This window comes from Canis lupus, chromosome X (assembly GCF_003254725.2).
Source record: "Canis lupus dingo isolate Sandy chromosome X, ASM325472v2, whole genome shotgun sequence".
Classification (NCBI taxonomy): domain Eukaryota; kingdom Metazoa; phylum Chordata; class Mammalia; order Carnivora; family Canidae; genus Canis; species Canis lupus.
Genome location: NC_064281.1, coordinates 66,840,365 through 66,865,886, shown reverse-complemented (window position 1 = coordinate 66,865,886; position 25,522 = coordinate 66,840,365). Strand labels below are relative to the sequence as shown.

General features: G+C 37.8%; 1 protein-coding gene across 3 annotated transcripts in view; it reads left to right on the top strand.

The window, feature by feature from the left end:
* The window catches only part of CHM (CHM Rab escort protein), a 244,222-nt gene that overhangs the window by 89,064 nt on the left and 129,636 nt on the right, over window positions 1-25,522 (top strand). For 2 of the 3 annotated variants that reach the window (XM_035711637.1, XM_025431816.2), the window contains exons 5-8: window positions 10,709-11,093; window positions 15,814-15,930; window positions 16,429-16,549; window positions 18,920-19,145. In XM_035711637.1, the coding sequence (XP_035567530.1) occupies window positions 10,709-11,093; window positions 15,814-15,930; window positions 16,429-16,549; window positions 18,920-19,145 (849 nt within the window). The remainder of the gene's footprint in view (window positions 1-10,708; window positions 11,094-15,813; window positions 15,931-16,428; window positions 16,550-18,919; window positions 19,146-25,522) is intronic. The other variant, XM_035711636.1, reaches the window with a different exon arrangement.

Here is a 25,522-nt window from a genome sequence, read left to right as displayed (position 1 = left end):
TTGGAATTTGTAAGCCTCACTGTTAAATGTCGAGGTGTTGAACGGTTTTTATTGATTTTAGGGGGGATCTCTCTATTTCCTGGATCTGAATGCCTGTTTCCCTTCCCAGATTAGGAAAGTTTTCAGCTAGAATTTGTTCAAATACATATTCTGGCCCTCTGTCCCTTTCGGCGCCCTTGGGAACACCAATTAAACGTAAGTTTTTCTTCCTCAGGCTGTCGTTTATTTCCCTTAATCTATCTTCATGGTCTTTTAATTGTTTGTCTCTTTTTTCCTCAGTTTCCCTCTTTGCTATCAACGTGTCTTCTATGTCACTCACTCGTTCTTCCACCTCGTTAACCCTCGTCGTTAGGACTTCTAGTTTGGATTGCATCTCATTCAATTGATTTTTAATTTCTGCCTGATTAGATCTAAATTCTGCAGTCATGAAGTCTCTTGAGTCCTTTATGCTTTTTTCTAGAACCATCAGTAGCTGTGTAATGGTGCTTCTGAATTGGCTTTCTGACATTGAATTGTAATCCAGATTTTGTAACTCTGTGGGAGAGAGGACTGTTTCTGATTCTTTCTTTTGAGGTGAATTTTTCCTTCTAGTCATTTTGCTCAGTGCAGAGTGGCCAAAAGCAAGTTGTATTGGGAAAAGGAGAAAAAGAGAGGACAGAAAGAAGGAAACAAAAGAGAAAGAGGAAAAAAAACAGGAAGAAAAAAACGAAAAAAAAAAGAAGAAAAAGAGAAACAGAAAGAAAGAAAGGAAAAAAAGGTGGTGGGGGAAGGAAACAAATCAAAAACAAAACAAAACAAAAAACAAAAAAAAAAGAAAAAAAGAACCACGGGGGCGTATCTTCTGATTCTGTATACTTTAAGTCCCTTGGCTTCCCCTGGAAATTGTCCGTCTAGCTGGTCTTCTGGGGGAGGGGCCTGTTGTGCTCATTTTCAGGTGGTAGCACTTGGGGGAGCTGCTCTGCCCCCTGCCTGGTGCAGGGCTCAGTGGGGGTTGTTTATTCCGTGAGGCCCCAGGAGCAACAGCCCCAGTGGCGGGGCCAGCTCTGGAAACCTGGATTCAGCTCCTGCAGTAACTCCGGAGCTCTCCGTCTGCAGGGCCTAGAGGCTCCGGGGCGGGGCTGCTGATCTGCTCAGCTCCGGGCAGGAGCGTCCTCGCTGTCCTGGGCCCTCCCGGCCTCTGCTTGTCCCGGGGGGAGGCCGGATCCTAGGCTGTGCAGCCCCCTCCGCGGAGCCGCCACCCGAGCCCCTCCGAGCTGCTCCGGGTCCCGCCGTGTGCGCTGCAGCCCTTAGGGAGCTCGGCACACTTTCCTGGGCGCGCAGTTGCTCTGTTACTGTCCCAGGGAACCCGATGGCATCCTCGCACTCCTGGGTCCTGCTCCAACTCCTTGGGAGCCCCTTTCCGCCCGGGAATGTTGGTGCAGCTTCTGCGTCTCCTGGACGGGGCTCTCCTGTCCTGTGGACACTCGCCCCGCCTCAGCCGGGCTCCTCGCGGGGCCCCTGCCCCTTGGATGCCTTTTGTTTCTTTCTTTTTTCCCCCGTCTTCCTACCTTGATAGAAGCGCGAACTCTTCTCACTATAGCATTCCAGGTGTTCTCTCTTTAATTCTCAGGCCAAATTCATAGATTTTCAGGATAATTTGAAGGTTTTCTAGGTAATTTGGTGGAGACAGGTGATTGGAGACCCAACTCTTTCACCATCTTGCCCCTTCCTCGAGGTGGTATTTTAGTGTGGCTTTGATTTGTATTTTCCTGATGGCAAGTGATGCGGAGCATTTTCTCATATGCATGTTGGCCATGTGTATGTCTTCCTCTGTGAAATTTCTGTTCATGTCTTTTCCCAATTTCAGGATTGGATTGTTTGTTTCTTTGGTGTTGAGTTTAAGAAGTTCTTTATAGATCTTGGAAACTAGCCCTTTATCTGATACGTCATTTGCAAATATCTTCTCCCATTCTGTAGGTTGTCTTTTAGCTTTGTTGACTGTTTCTTATGCTGTGCAGAGCTTTTGATCTTGATGAAGTCCCAGTAATTCATTTTTGCTATTGTTTCCCTTGCCTTCATAGATGTATCTTGCAAGAAGTCGCTGTGGCCAAGTTCAAAAAGGGTGTTGCCTGTGTTGTCCTCTAGGGTTTTGATGGATTCTTGTCTCACATTTAGATCTTTCATCCATTTTGAGTTTATCTTTGTGGATGGTATAAGAGAATGGTTTACTTTCATTCTTCACGTAGCTGTCCAATTTTCCCAGCACCGTTTATTGAAGAGACTGTCCTTTTTCCAGTAGGATAGTCTTTCCTGCTTTATCGAATATTAGTTGACCATAGAGTTGAGAGCCCATTTCTGGGTTCTCTATTCTGTTCCATTGATCTAGGTGTCTGTTTTTGTGCCAGTAGCACACTGTCTTGATGATCACAGCTTTGTAGTACAACTTGAAATCTGGCATTGTGATGCTCCCGGCTCTGGTTTTCTATTTCAATATTCCCCTGGCTATTCGGGGTCTTTTCTGATTCCACACAAATCTTAGCAATCCTGCGGGGGAGTTTCTATGAATAGTATCATGTCATCTGCAAAGAGCAAGAGTTTGGCATCTCCTTTGCTAATTTAAATGCCTGTTCTTTTTGTTTGATTGTTGAGGGTAGGACTTCTTAAAAAAAAAAAATTTATTCATTCATGAGAGACACAGAGGGCGGGGCGGCGCAGAGGGGCAGACAGAGGGAGAAGCAGGCTCCATGTAGGGAGCCCGATGTGGGACTTGATCCCCGGACTCCAGGATCATTCCCTGGCCGATGGCAGATGCTAAACCGCTGATCTACCCAGGAATCCCCGAGTAGAGGACTTGTAATACTATCGTGGATAACAATGGTGAGAGTGGACATTCCTATCATGATCATAATCATAGGGGAAAGGCTCTCACTTTTACCCTATTGACAGTGATATTTGCTGTGGGCTTTTCATTGATGGCTTTGAAGATGCTGAGGAATGTTCCCTCTATCCCTACACTCTGAAGAGTTTTGATCAGGAATGGATGCTGTATTTTGTCAAATGCTTTCTCTGCATCTATGGAGAGGATCATAGGGTTCTTGGTTTTTCTCGTTGATAATGATCTATCACATTGATTGCTTTATGAGTGTTGAGCCAGCCTTGCATCCCAGGGGTAAATTCCACTTAATCAGGGTGAATAATCCTCTGAATGTAGTGTAGGATCCTATTGACTAGTATCTGGTTGATAATTTTTGCATCCGTGTTAATCAGGGATATTGGTCTATAATTCTCCTTTTTGGTGGGGTCTATGTCTGGTTTTGGAATTAAGGTGATGCTGGCCTCATAGATTGAGATTGGAAGTATTCCATCCCTTAATGTCCTTCGGAACAGCTTTAGTAGAATAGGTATGTTTTCTTCTTTAAATGTTTGATAGAATTCCCCTGGGAAGCCATCTGGCCCTGGACTTTTGTGTCTTAGGAGGTTTTTGATGACTGCTTCAATTTCCTCCCTGGTGATTGGCCTGCTCAGGTTTTCTGTTTCTTCCTGTTCCAATTTTGGTAGTTTCTGGTTTTCCAGAAATGCATGCATTTGTTCTAGATTGCCTAATTTATTGGCGTATAGCTGTTCATAATATGTTTTTGAAATTGTTTGTATTTCCTTGGTGTTGGTTGTGATCTCTCCTCTTTCATTCATGATTTTATTAATTTGAGTCTTTTTTTATTTTTTAATAAGGCTGGCTTATGGTTTGTCTACCCCATTCTTTCAACAACCAACTCCTGGTTTTGTTGATATGTTCCACATTTCTTCTGATCTCTATTTCATTGAGTTCTGTTCCAATCCTTATTAACTCTCTTCTTCTGCTGGGTGAAGGTTTTATTTGCTGTTTTTTCTCCAGCTCCTTTAGGTGTAAGGTTAGCTTTTGTATTTGAGTTCTTTCCAGTTTTTGGATGGATGCTTGTATTGAGATGTGTTTCCCCCTCAGGACTGCTTTTGCTGTATCCCAAAGATTTTGAGCAGTGATTCTTCATTTTCATTAGTTTCCATGAATCTTTTTAATTCTTCTCTACTTTCCTGGTTGACCCGTTCATGTTTTAGCAGGATCCTCTTTAACCTCCACGTTTTTGAGTTTCTTTCAAATTTCTTCCTGTTATTGAGTTCTACTTTCAAACATTATGGTCTGAAAATCTGCAGGGGACAATCCCAGTATTTTGATCAGTTGAGACCTGATTTGTGACCCAGTATGTGGTCTATTCTGGAGAAAGTTCCATGTGCACTTGAGAAAAATGTGTATTCAGTTGCGTTCAGTTGGAAAATTTTGTGAAATCCATCTGGTCCAGTGTATCATTTAAAGCTCTTGTATCTTTGGTGGCAATGTGCTTATTAGAAAATGTGTCATTTGCAGAAAGTGCTGTGTTGAAGTCTCCTACTCTTAGTGTATTATTATCTAGGTATGTCTTTTTTTTGGTTATTAATTGATTGATATACTTGGCAGCTCCCACAGTAGGGGCATAAATATTCATGATTCTTAGGTCTTGTTGGATAGACCCTTAAAGTATGATATAGTGTCCCTCTTCATCTCTTCCTACTGTCTTTGGGATAAACTTTAATTTATCTGATAAGATGATTGCTACCCCTGCTTTCTTTTGAGGACCATTTGAATGGTAAATGGTTCTACAACCTTTCATTTTCAGGCTGGAGGTGTCCTTAGGTCTAAATTGAGTTTCTCCAAGATTACATCAAAATCCTAGAGGAGAACACAGGCAACACCCTTTTTGAACTTGGCCACAGTAACTTCTTGCAAGATACATCCATGAAGGCAAGAGAAACAAAAGCAAAAATTAACTATTAACTTCATCAAGATCAAAAGCTTTTGCACAGCAAAAGAAACAGTCAACGAAACTAAAAGACAACGTACAGAATGGGAGAAGATATTTGCAAATAACCTATCAGATAAAGGACTAGTACCAAGATGTTTAAAGAACTTATTAAACTCAACAGCAAAGAAACAAACAATCCAATCATGAAATGGGCAAAAGACATGAACAGAAATCTCACAGAGGAAGACATAGACATGGCCCACAAGCACATGAGAAAATGCACCGCATCACTTGCCATCAGGGAAATACAACTCAAAACCACAATGAGATAGCACCTCACCCCAGTGAGAATGGGGAAAATTAACAAGGCAGGAAACAACAAATGTTGGAGAGGATGTGGATAAAGGGGAACCCTCTTGCACTCCTGGTGGGAATGTGAAACGGTGCAGCCACTCTGGAAAACTGTGTGGAGGTTCCTCAAAGAGTTAAAGATAGATGTGCCCTACGACCCAGCAATTGCATTGCTGGGGATTTACCCCAATGATACAGAGGCAGTGAAACGCCGGGACACCTCCACCCCGATGTTTCTAGCAGCAGTGTCCACAATAGCCAAACTGTGAAAGGAACCTCGGTGTCCATCGAAAGATGAATGGATAGAGAAGATGTGGTATATGTATACAGTGGAATATTACTCAGCCATTTGAAATGACAAATACCATTTGCTTCGACGTGGACGGAACTGGAGGTTATTCGGTTGGGTGAAATAAGTCAATTGTAGAAGGGCAAACATTATATGGTCTCATTCATTTGGCGAATTTAAAAAATAGTGAAAGGGAATAAAGGGGAAAGGAGCAAAAATGACTGGGAAATATCAGAAAGGGAGACAGAACATGAGAGACTCCTAACTGGAACTCGAATAAGGGGTGGTAGGAAGGGAGGTGGGCGGGGGTCGGGGTGACTAGGTGACGGGCAGTGAGGAGCGCACTTGATGGGTTGAGCACTGGGTGTTATGCTATATGTTGGAAAATTGAACTCCAATAAAAATAATAAAAATAAATAAAAATAAAAAATAAATTGAGTTTCTTTAGACAGCAAGTAGTTGGGTGTTGCTTTCTTATCCAGTCTGAAACCCTGCGTCTTTTGATGTGATCACGTTCAGAGTAACTATTGAAAGATATGAATTTAGTGCCATTGCATTATCTATTCAGTCCCTTTTTTGTGAATTATTTCTTTGGGTTTCCTCTTTCTTTTACAGGGTCCCCTTTAATATTTCTTGCAGAGCTCTTTTGGTGGTCACATATTCTTTCAGTTTCTGCCTATTTTGGAAGCTCTTTACCTCTCCTATCCTGAATGAGAGCCTTGCTGAATAAAGTATTCTTGGCTGCATGTTCTTCTCATTTAGGACCCTGAATATATCCTGCCAAGCCCTTTCTGGCCTGCCAGGTCTCTGTGGGGAGGTCTGTTGTTAATCTGATATTCTTCCCCATATAAGGTAGGGATCTCGTGTCTCTTGCTGCTTTAAGGATTGTTTCTTTATCTTTGGAATTTTCAAGTTTCACTATTAAATGTCGAGGTGTTGAAAGGTTTTTATTGATTTTTGGGGGTGTACCTCTGTCTCCTGGATCTGAATGCCTGTTTTCCTCCACAGATTAGGGATGTTTTCAGCTATCGTTTGTTCAAATATGCTTTCTGGCCCTTTGTCCCTTCAGAGCCCTCTGGTACTCCAATTAAAGGTAGACTTTTCCTTCTGAGGCTATCATTTATTTCCCCTAACCTTTCCTCATGGTCTTTTAATTGTTTTTCTCTTTTTTCCTCAGCTTCCTTCCTTGCCATCAACTTGTCTTCTAATGCTCACTCTTTTTGCCACCTTATTAACCCTAGTTCTTAGGACCTCCAGTTAGGATTTCATTTCATTTAATTGATTTTTAATTTTGGCCTGATTAGATCCTAATTCTACAGTAACAAAGTCTCTAGAATCCCGTATAGTTTTTTCCAGAGCCAGGCTTTAATATTGTGCTTCTGAATTGGCTTTCTGCCTTCGAATTTGTAATCCATATTCTGTTACTCTGTGGCAGAGAGTTCTGTTTCTGATTCTTTCTTTTGTTGTGAGATCTTCCTTCTAGTCATGTTGTTCAGTGCAGAGTGGCTGTATGATTGGGCTACATCAAGAGTATCAACCACGACCTAAGTAAATTTCACCCTAGATTATTCTGAGGAGGTTAGAGATCAGAAAATGCAAAGAAAGATCAGAACAAACTAAACCAAAAGGACCACCTAAGTAAAAACAAATTTTAAAACAAAGTGGTAAAAAATAAGAGGACAGAAACCCCAAAGAAATGCCATAAACAAAAGTAAGGAGGAAAAAAAAGAAAAGGCAGGGACCTGGGAGATGGTGGTGGTGAGGAAGTTGTAGTGGAGGGAGAATTAGTCTACCTGAGGGGCTCTAGATGGTGATCCTCTTAGTTCTGTGTGTTAAGTTCTGTACGTTAGAAGATGCTCAGTCCCAAATTTATATAAACCAGCAATATTTGTTCCAAGCCCCAACACTGACCACCAAAACATAAACGAGATAAAAGATGGGGGCAGAATGGGAATGTAAAGAGAATATAATCTCACAGACTGAACCAGCCCAGTATTGCACTTGCTTCTGGGTACATGCAGGTCATGTTTTAGAAGGTATTAACTTCCTCCATTGTATAACAAAATGAGGCAGCAAAAATAAAAAACACAAAACAACCCACGTCTCATATATCTACCAAAATTTAACTGAGTTGAAGGGAATCTAGAAGTGGAAAATATATCTAAGATATTTAATTGTAGATATATGAAAGTCAAAAAGGAAGAAACTTAAAAGTGAAGAGATGGTAAAATATTGTAGTTAAGGTGGGAAAAGAGAAAATATTTGAAATTTTTAGTCTGATATAAAAACGAGTTCTAATGGAAAAAGAGGGAAAGATTAAAAAAGAAGGGGAACCCTCTAGTTATATACTATAAATTTTTTTTTTAATTTTTTTTAAATTTTTATTTATTTATGATAGGCACACAGTGAGAGAGAGAGAGGCAGAGACACAGGCAGGCTCCATGCACTGGGAGGACATGGGATTCGATCCTGGGTCTCCAGGATCGCGCCCTGGGCCAAAGGCAGGCGCTAAACCGCTGCGCCACCCAGGGATCCCAATTTTTTTTTTGATGATAGTCACACAGAGAGAGAGAGAGGCAGAGACTTAGAGGGAGAAGCAGGCTCCATGCACTGGGAGCCCGACGTGGAATTCGATCCCGGGTCTCCAGGATCGCACCCTGGACCAAAGGCAGGCGCTAAACCGCTGCACCACCCAGGGATCCCCTAGTTATATACTATAAATCCCTGACTTCCCCTGGAGCTTTCCAGCGCTGCTTGGTCAAGAACTTACTCTTCCCCTGGCCTTCCCGCTTGTCTTCTGGGGGAGGAATCTCCTGTGCTGATTCTCAGGTGTGTGCACCTGGGGGAGATGCCCCGCCCCTCTCAGTGCAGGGCTCAATGGGAGCTGTTTAACCTGTGAGGCCTTTGTTCTCTGGAGGCCCCACCTCTTCCAGGCACAGGGTGAAACAAGGAGGAAACCAACACTGGTGGTGGCCAGATTTTCAGCTCTGGAGTTAGCTTCCTGCTAGTAACTAACTCAGTCTCCGAGTCCACATTGGCCTAGACCCTCCCAGTGTGGCGCGGGTGCCCTGATCTGTACAGCTTTCAGGGCGCCCAGTGGTGGGAGAGTCCTCGATGTCCTGGCCCTCCCCGCTTCTGCCTGTCCCAGGGGGAGTGCAGGATGGTGGGCTATGTCTGCTCCAGCCCTGGGGTCTGGGGCCTTGTGCTGCTAGAACCACATTGTCTGGAAGGAGGCAGGGTGCAGACCCTTCCATCTTTAGCCGCCTGCCAGGCGTCTCCCACATATCCAGCCGGGTGTGATCTCCATGCCTTTGAGATCGGCCCACAGATTCTGGTGAGCTTTCCCCAGGGTGCACTTCCTCTATTAGTGACTCCAGGAAACTGGAGGCTTTACTGCCCCTCTTGTGATTCTGCCCAGTTTCCCTGCTGAGAGTTTTTCTGTCCAGGATGAATCCAGTACGGATTTTAAAGTTCCTGCTTCTAAAGTTCCTGCTTCTCGAGGGCTCAGCTTTCCTTTCCTGGAGGCTTTCTCTGCCTGACTTTAGCCCTTAGCCCAGTTCCTCGAGGTGACCCTCCCCCACTTGATTCTTTTTTATTTTTTTCTGCCCCTTCCTACCTTGCTAGAAGTGAAAACCCTTCTCTCTGTAGCTTTCCGGCTGTTCTCTCTTTAAATCTCAGGTAGAATTCGTTGATGTTCAGGATGTTTTGAAAGTTATCTAGGTAAGTTCGTGGGGCCAGGTTAGTTGAGGACCCCTAGTCTCTGCCATCTTGCCCCACCCCCAAACAATATATTCTTCAAGAGTTGATTAGATAGCATGTCTGTAGAGCAGTGCATTAAGTGTTTTGAGGCACATGTAAGTAGAGATGTTTAGGTCTTTCCTTAAAGGTAGTTGAAGTCTGCTTCAGAAGATAAAGTATATACTGGCCAACCAAAGGAATATTGAAAAGAATGGATAAATAAATGCAAGGTAAATTGCATGTGTGTATTGTGGGGACATGGAGTAATAGAATGATAAGTACGGTTGGTTTAAGGAAGTTTTTTGGGAAATATTTAAAATTTTTCTTACAGTGGATAGATTGTTAAAATATGTGCTTACTTTTGGGAATGGGAGAATTATGATGATATGGGGAGTGGGATGAAAAGCCCAGGAGACACAAATAATATGGTTCAAAACGTGGAGATTAGAGTTGATAGATTAGGAGAGATGCTATGTCTGAAAACAAGAGAGATGAAACCAGAAAATAGTTGATAAAGATGATATGGGTTAGAGGCAGGAAGAAGATTTTATGAGGTAGTGTTTAGAGATCATATAAGGAAGAGCTGCTTTAAGTTTCTTGAGCAATCACTTAGCAGGTGTTTATTTCCCACGGCCTATCATTGACATTTTTTAGTGTTGCACAGTAGGGCAACTCAATGAAATGTAGGTAATATGGTGTGGAATGCATAATGCAGATAGATTGAACAGGAGTGAAATGCATAATGCAGATAGATTGAACAGGAGCCTGTTTTATCAGTCAAGGCAATATGGACTGAGAATGTTAACCCTAGTATTAACTGTGGAATTGAGACTTCCAGTAGAGTAATACACACTAAAACAAAATAAAAACAAAATAAAAATAAATAAATAAATAAACCAAAATAAAGCAGGAAAGAATACAGAAGGATCCTCTTATATACCACATTGTGACAAACCAACTTAAACTTTATTGCACTTATTCTAGCTCTGTCACATTATTAATAATAATAATCTTTGATAACTACCATTGTTGAGTATTTACTATGTGCTAGGCACTGTGATAGGTTCTTTGCATGTGACACTATGAAGCTTAAATCATGAGGTAGATGCTGTTACCCATATGTTATAGATGGATAACTTAGGTCATAGGATAAGTAAGTTTTCTAAATTCACAGAGTTACCTAATCACAGGTTCAGGGTTTGAACATTGTCCTGTTTATTCTGAAGGCTGTGCTCATAAGCACTTTTGATTTGTTTCTAAAATACAATTCCTCTGTCTTTAGTAAATTCTTAAAAGTATACATGTGACAGGCTCTGCTAAACTCTGAAATCTCTATGTGTATTTTTCAAATATTAATTGTATTTCATATTGTGTTGAAACCTTAACAGATGAATGTTTAGTGTGTGGTTCATATACGACAAAATGTATACTAGACTTGGTAATATAAATGGGATAAAGAAATAAAAAACACCATTAAAATAATAAAAAATGTAGCCAGTATAATTATCAAAAGTGTGTTGTTATCATTTCTCATTAGTCAGGATTTGCATGAAGAAGTTGAAGAAGCTGGTGCACTGCAGAAAAATCATGCTTCTGTGATATCTGAGAACCCTACAGAAGCTGTACATTCTGCCTATCTGCCTTCAGAAGATGAGTCACTATGCATTGCGAGCTGTGAAATGCTCACAGAACAAACTCCAAGCAGTGATCTAGAGACTGCCCTAGAAATAAGCAATGTGAAGGTAACAGGAGAAACAGAAAAACATGATGATAAAACTTGTATGAAGTCAGCTTCAGAAGAAGAAACAAGTAAAAATGTGCCTACAACAGAAGGCACTGCATTGCAACCAAAGAAAACTAGGATTACTTACTCACAAATTATTAAAGAAGGCAGGAGGTTTAATATTGATTTGGTATCAAAAGTAAGTACTAATTTTCTTCATCCTGTCATAGAATAATACTAATTTTAATTGATTGAAAATAGCATCTGGGACCATAAACCCAATTTTCATAATTTTATTATTTGAAGTGTGAACATTTGTTTTATAAAGAGATAGTAGCCAGAAATTTATAATTCAGTTAAAATATTCTTTAAATATAGGTTAAAAATGCTCAGTACTATAGCACAAGGATACTTTTGTACTGGAGCACAGAATCCATTCTGACATTCTCCTGCATGGACACTATGAATTTTATCAAGAGAAAAATTCTAATGAACCTTATTAAAATTCATGTTATTTATAGTTTATTAAATGAACTTCTTGAGGTGCCTGGGTGGCTCAGTCAGTTAAGTATTTGCCTTCGGCTCCAGTCATGATCGCAGGACCCCACATAGGGTTCCCTGCTCAGTGGGGAGCCTGCTTCTCCTTTCTGTCTGTCTGCCACTGCCCCTGCTTATGGCCCACCCTCCCAGCTCTCTCTGTCAAATAAATAAAACCCTTAAAAAAACATTTTAAAAAAATGAAATTTTTAGCCTTTCTATATAGTGTCTATTTTAACATCTATATGATGAACATTCTGAATGAACCCATGCATTTTTGAAAATCATCTGTTCAGGTGTGAGGGCTTTAGAGGATAATTTAATACGGGGCGTGGGGGCAGGGAGCCTGGGAAGAATGCTACTGTCTTTGGTTATCTTTCAGTCCTTAACTTTGATATTAGGTCAGTGTAACTTCAGAGGAGATCCCTAAGTCTTTGGATGGTACAGTGTTGTATTGGTTTTATAGGAAGCAAAGTTAATGTAGCATGAAAAAGCAGAAAACCAGTAAGGATCATGGTCTTAAGAGGTTAGATATAGGGCAGGGAGTAAGTAGAAAGAAACAGACCAAATCCCATACATTGAAGACAAACAAAAAATTAAAAAGAAATAGAAGAGCATAGTAAATAACATTAGACTTGCCTCAAAACTAGGCTTTTCAATTAAATATGCTCTCTTGAAGTTCCAAATACAGAGAGACTAATTGCATATTCCTTAAATTTTGCTAAATACAATCCTATATACTCATATTATTGTTCTTTTTGAACCTGATGCCTAAAAATATGAGTATATTTTTACTATCCTTTTTTTTTTTCTTTGTATCACGTAGCTATCTGTGCCTGATTCTGTCCTGCTCTGAGCTTGTTGCTACCTTGGTCCTACTTCATATTTTTGCACCATCTATTCCACCTTCTCCAGCTCCTGTGACCCTGCCATGCTTTGAAATCTAGCATTTTTTCCATGTTACCTTGGCTATTGTTTTCTGAGTGGAAGTTTAATCATAGTTTACTAATGGTTTTCCTATTCTCATGAACAGAAAATAAGTTTTCAAAACCAAAAAATAAAACAACAAAAAAACCCTGAAGTAGTCAAGTAACAAATGGGCTTTGTTGTGAAAATTTCATTTTTAATTAGTTGGAATATGGAATGCCTAACTTAAATGATATAAATGTTGGTTAAGAATCAACACTAGTTTATAATAATCTCTAACCCTTATTGTAGCTGAAATACAGTATAAATATTGCAATGGAAAATAATAGATGGAACTGTATCAATTTTTGGAATTAGTGTAGGAAATCATGCACTAATATAAAAGAAAGTGCTGATTGTAGTGGAGGGGGAGAGAGTTTAATTAGATGCCAAGATGTTTGAGACTTTTAAGAATTCTGGGTATTTTTCATGAGTTTCAGTGGATCATAGTAGTGGTTCTTTTAGGGTAGATTAAAAACAGATGTGTCTAGAGCAGTCAGGGCAGTTTACTTTGTCCTGCATAGTTTTCATCGTTTTATATGTTAAAAAAATAATAAATTCATCCCACAAAAGCAGCAGTACCTAAAGAATGTAGAACCATAGCAGTATAAGAGGTTTGTTATCAATTTTTAATGTTAGTCATTTAGTGAACATTTATTGAGTATCTGTGGTGTGGAAAGCAGTATATTCCACGATATTGGGGCAATCAGTTACTCCTTGGAAATTCTGTCTGTTCTAATTTCAGTTATTGCATCTAAATTTAGGATGATTGCCAAATCTATTTCAAGCCCTACCTCTTTCCTAAAGTCCAGTTTGATGTCTCCAAACCACCTGACATTTCTACATGTATTCCATCTCAAAGTCATGGTAAAACTGACACATTACAGTGGTGCTTTGCAGTTTACAAAACACATATAGCCTTTTAAAAAGTAGTCTTATAGCTCAGGTTAGGTTAGTTAAATATAATGCTTTATAGTATTATACTGCTTAGACTAATAGAGAAAATCAAAGTTGAAGTTCTTACATTTAAAGTTCTTTTCTAAGAAAGTCCATACCCTTAATAATTATGGAACCAACATGGCCAAGTGAAACAGAAATGATTAATTACTTATTAAATCTAATTCTCAATATTTTAATCAGATTGAAATATTTTATTTTTATTGAAGTATAATTAACATACAATATTATATTAGTTTCAGATGCACAACATATTGATTGGACAATTCTATACATTTACTCATTGCTCACCTTGATTACTCACCATCTATCACCATACAACATTGTAAAGTATTATAATTGGAGGTATGTACCTCTTAATTCCCTTTATTTCACCCAGCTACACCCACCCACACATCTCTCTGACAACTACCAGTTTGTTCTCTGTAATTAAGAGTCGTTTTTTCTTTGTTCATTTATTTTGTTTTTTAGTTTACACATACGAGTGAAATGTGAAATCATATGGTATTGGTCTTTTTAAAAATTTTTAAAAGATTTTATTTATTTATTCATGAGAGACACAGAAAGAGAGAGGCAGAGACATAGGCAGAGGGAGAAGCAGACTCCATGCAGGAAGCCCGATATGGGACTCGATCCTGGGACCCCGGGATCATGCCCTGAGCAAAGGCAGACATTCAACCTCTGAGCCACCCAGGTGTCCCGGTATTTGTCTTTCTTGGACTTACTTCACTTAGTATACTGTCGTCTAGTTTCATCCATGTTGTTGCAAATGGCAAGATTTCATTCTTTTTTAATGACCAAGTAATTTTGTAATATGTGTGTGTGTGTATACATACCACAACTTTATCCATTCTTCTATTGAACGGTACTTGGTATTCTTTAGCCTCTCATCACTGCAATTTCGGTTAGATCACTTAGAGAGTGCTGTAAAAGAGGCTTAAGTTTAAATACTGTAGTTGTTATTACTAAGCTTCAGACAAAAGTTTAGTGTAGTGTTTAATTAAAATATGTTCTCTTCAATGTTATCTTAAATGCATTGTTTTTAAGCTGGAATTAAGTCTTAGGCTTTACTAGATCTTCTTAAATGAAAATACATCTTTTGTTTGACATTAATATTTGTGAAATTATTATGACTACTGAGGGATCATTGAATTTCAAGTATTTGTTTTTAAACAGAATGGGTATTTGATGTATCTGTTTTTAGTATAATTATAGAATTAGGACTTGGCAATATATTCTTAAAAATGTATGCTATATATATATTAGTTGTGTAGGGCATTAGGCTGAAGATAATGAAATAACCTGCTGTATTTAGGGTAGTTGGATTGATTTCAAAAAAAAAAAAAAAAAAGCAATGCCAGTTTTGTTCTGCACAATGCTGGCCACTATAAAAACCTAACTGATATCGATGTTCAAGTCTTTACTGACCTCTTGGATACTCAGACTGATGGTTTGGATAGATTTTTGAAATTCCCTTTTTCTTTCTAGCAAAGCTAATTGTTTTATTTCCTTCTCTTATTACAGATGTAACATTTACATTTTAAACATTTATTGAGTTATAAACACTTAAAAGTATATCAGTATACCGCAAAGCCAAATCTGTTGCATTTAACCATATGGTTAAATATAGAACATGCTAGATAATATTATTGAAGTTTTGTGGATTTTTTTTGTCTTTGATATTTGTTACAAAATGTGAAAAATCAATTCCACATGTACATGCTATCAATAACCATCATCCTCACTTCTTGAAAAAGACATAAATCTAGACTGCTAGGATTCTAGAGGGACCTTCTAATTCAATTCTTTTGGTAGGCACACATAACCAATCTTTTTCTTTTCTGTTTGATGAAGAAGTCCAGCGAGCTAATGTCTTCTTAATAACCACTTGTCCTTCTGAATTGGCTTTCGCACTGGTTGTTATTCTATATGTTGGCAAATTGAACACCAATAAAAATAAATTTGTAAGTAAAAAAAATAACCACTTGTCCTTATATAAGTCTGTATAGTCTCTTATTCAAAATGCTTGGGCCTGATGTGTTCTGTTATTTAGATTTTAAAAATCATTTTAGAATGTAATATAGTACATATGCTGATACACTATATACGGTATAACATTCTTAACAAGATCTGAGGAGGCACTCTATAATTAAACCTATTAATATTTCTGCAGGCAAATGTATGTATTCACAGTAAGTGCAGCAAAGAGAAAAGAGTCTTCTATCATTTTGGGTCATTTTGTTGCCAAATTAGTTATGAAAAAACTTTGGATTCCAGAGTTTTTAGGGTTTTGAATTTCAGATAATCAATTGTAAACCTGTAGTAAATTTTGTTATGTATTACAATATTAATAGGTATAATATTTCATACAAATATTTAAAAATATAGTGGAATTATATATCTTTACTTAGCACTTACTAATTTTTCCTTTTATCCTGTAAAATATTTTCTTTGTACAGCTGCTGTATTCTCGAGGATTGCTAATTGATCTTTTAATCAAATCTAACGTAAGTCGATATGCAGAGTTCAAAAATATTACCAGGATTCTTGCATTTCGAGAAGGAAGAGTGGAACAGGTACTTTGCTGATCAAATATTGTAACTGGGTATGAGCTAAAGTTATCATTTGTTTTGGAAGGATAAACAAATAGAATTGTTATTTTCCTGGCAAAGCAGCAAATTCCAATCCTGCATAGTAAAAGTAAATAGAGATTACTCAATTAAAATTTCTAGTGTTAATTTTTTCATGAGTTCTCCTGCAACCTGATACTGGTTTTGAGAAAATGTTAATTTCAGGAAATATCACTAGATTTGAGCTGTCATTTGTACCCAGTTAGGAGTGACATGCCATTGGCCTTTTAATGGTATAAGGAGCAACTTGGCAGAATTAAGTAAGAGAGCTCACAAGTTAATTAGCTCTGAAGTCAGCAGAGATGCCATTAGAACTGATAGAAGGTAACATGAATGGCTAGAATGGAAATAATGATCTTGTTATATAGTTAAAGGGAAAAAATGTAATTTGGAAAACTTGTGTCACTAAGAAGCTGTTTCTTAACTTAAAATCATGTTTTTCAGGTTCCTTGTTCTAGAGCCGATGTCTTTAATAGCAAACAACTTACTATGGTAGAAAAGCGAATGCTAATGAAGTTTCTTACATTTTGTATGGAATATGAAAAACATCCTGATGAATATAAAGGTATTGTTTTCCATTAAATTATGTTCATCAAATTGTGTTCTCTAAATATTTGAGCTTTCTTGTTTTAATATGCTTGCTCTGATGTAGTAAGCTGCTCAGTACTCTTTTAAAGTACATTCTGACTCTGCACTATCCAGTAGGTTAGCCATGACCAACATGTAGCTAGTTAAACTAAAATTAATTAATATTAAATATAATTTAAAATTCAGTTCCTCAGTTGGACTAGCCGTATTTGAAGTACTCGGTACCACATGTGGCTATTAGCTACTATGGCTACAGTACAGCTATAGAATATTTTCATCATTGTGGAAGTGCTGTGCTGTGCGTTAACTTTTATTCTTGTTTTTTTTTAAAGATTTTATTTATTTATTCATGGGAGACACACAGAGAGAGGCAGAGACATAGGCAGAGGGAGAAGCAGGCTCGGGAGCCTGATCTGGGACTGAATCCCAGGACCCCAGGATTAGGACCTGAGCCAAAGGCAGATGCTCAACCACTGAGCCACCCAGGCGTCCCAGTTTTTATTCTTGTTAATTAAATATTTCTGTCAACTGGTTCTCCATAGATGATATTCTTTTTTCATTGTTCCATTAATTTTTTTCAGCAGTTAAAAAGTCTGTATATTTTTTCATTTTCCCAGGATTACTTTTGCTTGGTATATTGAATTATTCATTTTAACTAAAAACAGGCTAGATGGCACTGGGAATGTGAACCACTGTGTTAGAGGATATGGTTTCTAGTTTTGGCTTTGACCCGAATTACAGTTTGTTGAAAATTGAATATCTCAGTTTAGTATCAGAGCTTTATACTCTTTAAGTGCATTGGACTGGAAACGTTGTCCAAAACAGAAAAATACTACTGATGTTTCATTTATAAAGTTGCAATGAGAAATACAGCAGTATAGTTTTTTTTAAGATTTTTATTTATTTATTAGTATTTTTTTTTTTTTACTTGGAATATTAAAAGTTGAGTTCTTGGTCTTAAAGCATCATGTTCATTAGATACCGCCAAATCATTCTTCACAGTGCTATAAACTTATGTTATCTCTCTTTTTTTAAATTTTTAAAATTTAAATTCAGTTTGCCAACATATAGTAGAACACCAAGTGCTCATCCCATCATAAACTCATGTTCTCTCAGTAAATTTTTGTAAGTTTTATATTTTTTTCTTTTGTTATGATATTATATTTCCCACCACTAATAGTCCAATTATATTTTTTTCTGTTCTTTAAGTGAGCAGTTTTTAGGCGTCCCTTGTTTTGAGGTGTGGTATAAGGCAGTAAGACTGATTCCATTAGGCACACAGAAATTAACTTCCTTACTTTTTAGTTACAGTTCATTGTTCTTAGTTTTAGTAGAAATATACGTTTCAAAAAAATCAAGTCTATCATAGTTTTTACCAAAAAATTGTCATTTGTCATGTCTATTTAATATTTCTAAGTGTAATTATTGGCATTACTCAGCAGTTTTAGTGATAGTAAAGTAAGATTATTGCCAATTTTGGAAACCTGTTGTGGTTAATGAATGTTTTTCTAGTTTTTTAAGCCTATAAAATAATAAAGATTCATCATTTAAAGTTTAAAAATTGTGCCATCAGTTCAGTTAGGATAGTGAGATTGTTTCTAGGTTTTTTCCCCCCTAAAATATGTGATCTCTGTCCAAAATGTAATATATACCACCTGGGTCCTTTGCCAAGTGTCTTAAACAAGCTTGATCTCTTTTGTGCAGTGGTTTTATTTGTTTATTTATTTTTTAAGATTTTATTTATTGGGGCAGCCTGGGTGGCTCAGCGGTTTAGCGCTGCCTTTGGCCCAGGATGTGGTCCTGGAGAGCTGGGATCGAGTTCCACGTCGGGCTCCCTGCATGGAGCCTGCTTCTCCCTCTGCCTGTGTGTCTGCCTCTCTCTCTCTCTGTCTCATTAATAAAAAATAAATAAAATCTTAAAAAAAAGATTTTATTTATTTATTCAAGAGACAGAGAGAGAGAGAGAGAGAGAGAGAGGCAGAGACACAGGCAGAGGGAGAAGCAGAAAGCCTGATGCAGGACTGGATCCCAGGACTCCAGGATCACACCCTGAGCTAAAGGCAGACACTCAACCACTAAGCCACTCAGGCATCCCAGTGCAGTGGTTTTAAATTGAGGTTTGATTGTGATTAAAAAAAAAAAAAATTATTTATTCATGAGAGACACAGAGAGAAAGAGGCAGAGACACAGGCAGAGAGAGAAGCAGGCTCCATGCAGGGAGCCCGACATGGGACTCGATCCCAGAAGTCCGGGATCAGGCCCTGGGCCCAAGTCGGCGCTAAACCTCTGAGCCACCCGGGCTGCCCCTGATTGTGATTTTAACTGATAAATTTTCATCTTTTCATAGCCTATGAGGAGATTACATTTTCTGAGTATTTAAAAACTCAAAAATTAACCCCCAACCTCCAGTACTTTGTCCTGCATTCAATTGCGATGACATCAGAGACAGCCAGCAATACCATAGACGGTCTCAAAGCTACCAAAAACTTTCTTCACTGTCTTGGACGGTATGGCAACACTCCATTTCTGTTTCCTTTATATGGCCAAGGAGAACTTCCTCAGTGTTTCTGCAGGTAAGACTGGCATTGGTTCTCTTATTTCTTCTTAAAGTAATCTTAAGTAATAGATAAAAATGAAAAAGACAAAAATGAGATTTATTCAAGATTTGGTATATGCAAGCATACTTTGTTGTTCTGCTCTTTTATAAATCTATGTATTTGCCTACATTTGCCTAAATGATATATTCAGTTTGGCCTGTGTTTGGGCTTCATATAATAGAACCTTCCTATAAATTCCTTAGTTTACTCAATATTATGGTTCATTGCATCATCCTTGTGTATAATTATAGTTATTTTCTTTGCTATGTAGTATTCCATTATGAATATACCACAATTTATTTTTCCATTTTTCTTTTGATAGAGAATGTTTCCAGGTTTTTGTTTTATTTTTTGTTTTTTGTTTTTTTTTCCTGTTATTAACATCCTTGTGTATGTTTCAGGATATACATGTTCAAGACTTTCTCTAGGTACATATCTAGGAGTGGAATTCCCAACTCATGGGATATATGAATGTTCATACAAGATAGTACCCAATTTTTTCTTCGGAGCATTGTTCCAGTTTATATCCTGCCACAATATATAATAATTTCCATAGCTCTACATCTTTACCAACATTTGTTATTAGATTTTTAAGTTTTTGTCAATCTAACTCACATAGAAAACTTCACATACTTTTATTTTACATTTCCTAGATTAGTTATGAGGTGGAGTGTCTTCTTATATTGTTATTGGATATTCATGTTTTCTCTTTGGTGAAATGCATGTTCATGGTTCTTCCCATATATCTATTTCCTTATTGATTTGTAGGAGTTTTTATTCAGAATACTAACTTTTTCTTAGTTGTATGTGTTGCATATATCTGGCCTTATGGTATTCATAATGCATGGAGTTTATTAAGATTAAAGTAGTCAAACATAACAATCTTGTCTTTTTATACTTACTAGCACTTTTAGGGTAGTGGAGCATGGTAGTTAAACCCTGGACTACGTAGATTTAAGTCTTGGCTTCTCCATTTGTTAGTCATGTAACCTTGAGTAACATTTCATAGTCTCTCTATTACATTTTCAAAGAAACAACTTTGGGGCTTTTGGAATCTTCTGTTATAGCTTTGTGTCCCTAGTTCATTAATTTCCATTCTTTATTATCTCCTTTATTTTGCCTTCTTTTGTTCAGCACATCCCTCCCCTTTTCTGTCCTTGCCAGTTCTTACGATGAAACCCAATGTTATATTAGAAAATACAAAAGATAAATATTTAAGCATTTAAGATGATAAAGTGCTAACTCCTGTTTTGACTCTTCACAGTTATTATTATATTATATTCAATATCTTTTAATCCTAAATATTTTAATTTCCATTGTGATTTCTTTATTGACCCATGAGTTGTTATGAGAGGTTTTAAAATAGCTGATTTGGTTGATATTTTGGCTCTTACCATTTAATCTCATTGTAGAAAATTAAGTTATATCTGGAAAATATGTTTTTATAGTATTAATACTTTGAACTTTATGACATAGTATGTCATTAATTTTGGTAATTTTTCCATTTGTGCTCAAGAAGAATATGTTTATGCACAGGGTTCTCTAATTATTGGTCTGTACTCTAACAAGATAGGCTTCGAGGTTACCATTTGAAAATTGTATTGAAGTTTTTTTCTTTCATCTACCAATAATAAAGTATTTTGAAATCTCATTTGATTTGTCACTTTCCCCCTATAATTCTATTAATTCTTACCTTATATTTTGAAACTATTAAGATCATATAAATTTTTAAATTTAATTTTCCTGATGAATTTAATATTTTACATTATTTGCTGATTTTCTCCATCCCTAATAATGCATTTTTTCCCTTAAAGTCTACCTTGTCTGATGGTCAAGTAGCTACTACAGCTTATTAGTATTTGCCTGTTACATTTTTCTACATCTCTATTTTTCACTTTTTCTGAGTCTCTATTTGGGACTCTATTTTTTTTTTTTCTATTTGGGACTCTAAATAGCAAATTATTACACATTTTTAATCCTGCCAAACAATTTCTTTTACCAAGTGGAATGAACCTTGTAATAGTAATCTGTTCCTTCTTTCTGAAGTATCTAATCTTAAAAGTTCCTCTAGTTAATTTTATTCTTTTTTTTTTATTTTCCTTTCATTTTTTTAACCCTTTATTTTTTTATTATTATTTTTAAAAAATAAATTTGTTTTTTATCGGTGTTCAATTTACCAACATACAGAATAACACCCACTGCTCATCCCGTCAAGTGCCCCCATCAGTGCCCGTCACCCATTCACCCCAACCCCCGCCCTCCTCCCCTTCCACCACCCCTAGTTCATTTCCCAGAGTTAGGAGTCTTTATGTTCTGTCTCCCTTTCTGATATTTCCTACCCATTTCTTCTCCCGTCCCTTCTATTCCCTTTCACTATTATTTACATTCCCCAAAGAATGAGATATAATGTTTGTCCTTCTCTGATTGACTTATTTCACTCAGCATAACTTCCAGTTCCATCCACGTTGAAGCAAATGGTGGGTATTTGTCGTTTCTAATGGCTGAGTAATATTCCATTGTATACAAAAACCACATCTTCTTTATCCATTCATCTATCAATGGACACCGAGGCTCCTTCCACAGTTTGGCTATTGTGGACATTGCTGCTAGAAACATCGGGGAGCAGGTGTCCCGGCGTTTCATTGCATCTGCATCTTTGGGGTACATCCCCAACAGTGCAATTGCTGGGTCGTAGGGCAGGTCTATTTTTAACTCTTTGAGGAACTTCCACACAGTTTTCCAGAGTGGCTGTACTGTTTCACATTCCCACCAACAGTGTAAGAGGGTTCCCTTTTCTCCACATCCTCTCCAACATTTGTGGTTTCCTGCTTTGTTAATTTTCCCCATTCTCCATGGTGTGAGGTGGTATCTCATTGTGGTTTTGATTTGTATTTCCCTGATGGCAAGTGATGCAGAGCATTTTCTCATGTGGGTGTTGGACATATGTGTGTCTCCCTGTGTGAGATTTCTCTTCATGTCTTTTGCCCATTTCATGATTGGATTGTTTCTTTGGTGTTGAGATTAATAAGTTCTTTATAGATCTTGGAAACTAGCCCTTTATCTGATACGTCATTTGCAAATATCTTCTCCCATTCTGTAGGCTGTCTTTTAGTTTTGTTGACTGTATCCTTTGCTGTGCAAAAGCTTCTTATCTTGATGAAGTCCCAATAGTTCATTTTTGCTTTTGTTTCTTTTGCCTTCGTGGATGTATCTTGCAAGAAGTTACTGTGGCCGAGTTCAAAAAGGGTGTTGCCTGTGTTCTCCTCTAGGATTTTGATGGAATCTTGTCTCCCATTTAGATCTTTCATCCATTTTGAGTTTCTCTTTGTGTATGGTGAAAGAGAGTGGTCTAGTTTCATTCTTCTGCATGTGGATGTCCAGTTTTCCCAGCACCATTTATTGAAGAGACTGTCTTTCTTCCAATGGATAGTCTTTCCTCCTTTATTGAATATTAGTTGACCATAAAGTTAAGGGTCCACTTCTGGATGCTCTATTCTGTTCCATTGATCTATGTGTCTGTTTTTGTGCCGGTACCACACTGTCTTGATGACCACAGCTTGGTAGGACAACCTGAAATCTGGCATTGTGATGCCCCCAGATATGGCTTTCTTTTTTAAACTTCCCCTGGCTTTTCTGATTCCACACAAATCTTAAGATGATTTTTTCCAACTCTCTGAAGAAAGTCCATGGTATTTTGATAGGGATTTCATTAAATGTGTAAATTGCCCTGGGTAACATTGACATTTTCACAATATTAATTCTTCCAATCCATGAGCATGGAATATTTTTCCATCTCTTGGTGTCTTCCTCAATTTCTTTCAGAAGTGTTCTCTAGTTTTTAGGGTATAGATCCTTTACCTCTTTGGTTAGGTTTATTCCTAGGTATCTTAACCTTTTGGGTGCAATTGTCAATGGGATTGACTCCTTAATTTCTCTTTCTTCAGTCTCATTGTTAGTGTATAGTAATGCCACTGATTTCTGGGCATTGATTTTGTATCCTGCCACACTGCCAAATTGCTGTGTGAGTTCTGGCAATCTTGGGGTGGAGCCTTTTGGGATTTCTATGTAGAGTATCATGTCTTTGGCGAAGGGGGAGAGTTTGACTTCTTCTTTGCCAATTTGAATGCCTTTAATGTCTTTTTGTTGTCTGATTGCTGGGGCTAGGACTTCCAGTACTATGTTGAATAGCAGTGGTGAGAGTGGACATCCCTCTCTTGTTCCTGATCTTAGGGGAAAGGCTCCCAGTGCTTCCCCATTGAGAATTATATTTGCTGTGGGCTTTTCTTAGATGGCTTTTAAGATATTGAGGAATGTTCCCTCTATCCCTACACTCTGAAGAGTTTTGATCAGGAATGGATGCTGTATTTTGTCAAATGCTTTTTCTGCATCTATTGAGACAATCATATGGTTCTTGGCTTTTCTCTTGCTGATATGATGAATCAAATTGGTTGTTTTACGAGTGTTGAAGCAGCCTGGTGTCCCAGGAATAAATCATAGTTGGTCATGGTGAATAATTTTCTTAATGTACTTTTGTATCCTATTGGCTAGTATCTTGTTAAGAATTTTTGCATCCATGTTCATCAGGGATATTGGTCTGTAATTCTCCTTTTTGGTGGGGTCTTTGTCTGGATTTGGAATTAAGGTGATGCTGGCCTCATAGAACGAGTTTGGAAGTATTCCATCTCTTTCTATCTTCCCGAACAGCTTTAGTATTAAAGGTATGGTTTCTTCTTTAAATGTTTGATAGAATTCCCTGGGAAGCCATCTGGCCCTGGACTTTTGTGTCTTGGGAGGTTTTTGATGACTGCTTCAATTTCCTCCCTGGTTATTGGCCTGTTCAGGTTTTCTATTTCCTCCTGATCCAGTTTTGCTAATTTGTGGCTTTCCAGAGATGCGTCCATTTCTTCTAGATTGCCTAATTTATTGGCGTATAGGTGTTGATAATATGTTTTTAAAATCGTTTGTATTTCCTTGGAGTTGGTAGTGATCTCTCCTTTCTCATTCATGATTTTATTAATTTGAGTCTTCTCTCTCTTCTTTTTAATAAGGCTGGCTAATGGTTTATCTATCTTATTAATTCTTTCAAAGAACCAACTCCTGGTTTTGTTGATCTTTTCCACAGTTCTTCTGGTCTTGATTGTGTTGAGTTCTGATCGAATCTTTATTAACTCTCTTCTTCTGCTGGGCGTAGGTTCCATCTGCTGTTTTTTCTCTAGCTCCTTTAGGTGTAAGGTTAGCTTTTGTATTTGAGTTCTTTCCGGTTTTTGGATCAATGCTTGTATTGCGATGTGTTTCCCCCTCAGGACTGCTTTTGCTGCATCCCAAAGATTTTGAATGGTTGTATCTTCATTCTCATTAGTTTCCATGAATCTTTTTAATTCTTCCTTAATTTCCTGGTTTACCCTTTCATCTTTTAGCAGGATGGTCCTTAACCTCCACATGTTTGAAGTCCTTCCAGACTTCTTGTGATTTAGCTCTAATTTCAAGGCATTATGGTCTGAGAATATGCAGGGGACGATCCCAATCTTTTGGTATCATTCAGACCCGATTTGTGACCCAGTATGTGGTCTATTCTGGAGAAAGTTCCATGTGCACTGAGAAGAATGTGTATTCAGTTGAGTTTGGATGTAAAGTTCTGTAGATATCTGTGAAATCCATCTGGTCCAGTGTGTCATTAAAGCTCTCGTTTCTTTGGAGATGTTGTGCTTAGAAGACCTACTGAGGGTAGAAAGAGCTAGATTGAAGTCACCAAGTATAAGTGTATTATTATCTAAGTATGTCTTAACTTTGGTTATTAATTGATTGATGTATTTGGCAGCTCCCAAATTCGGGGCATATATATTGATGATTGTTAAGTCCTGTTGTTGGATAGATCCTTTAAGGATGAGATAGTGTCCCTCTTCATCTCTCACTACAGTCTTCGGGGTAAATTTTAGTTTATCTGATAGAAGGATGGCTACCCCTGCTTTCTTTTGAGGACCATTCGAATGGTAAATGGTTCTCCAACCTTTTATTTTCAGGCTGTAGGTGTCCTTCTGTCTAAAATGAGTCTCTTGTAGACAGCAAATAGATGGGTCCTGCTATTTTAGCCAGTCTGACACCCTGCGCCTTTTGATGGGGTCATTAATTCCATTCACATTCAGAGTTACTATTGAAAGATATGAGTTTAGTGTCATCATGATACCTATTCAGTCCCTTTTTTTGTGGATTGTTCCATTGGACTTCTTAATGGGGAATTTTGAGAGTCCCCCTTAAAATTTAAAAGAAAAGAGAAAGAAAGGAAACAAAGGGGGTGGTGGAAGCAAACAGAAATCAAAAAGCAAAAAAACAAAAACAAAACAAAAAAAAACACG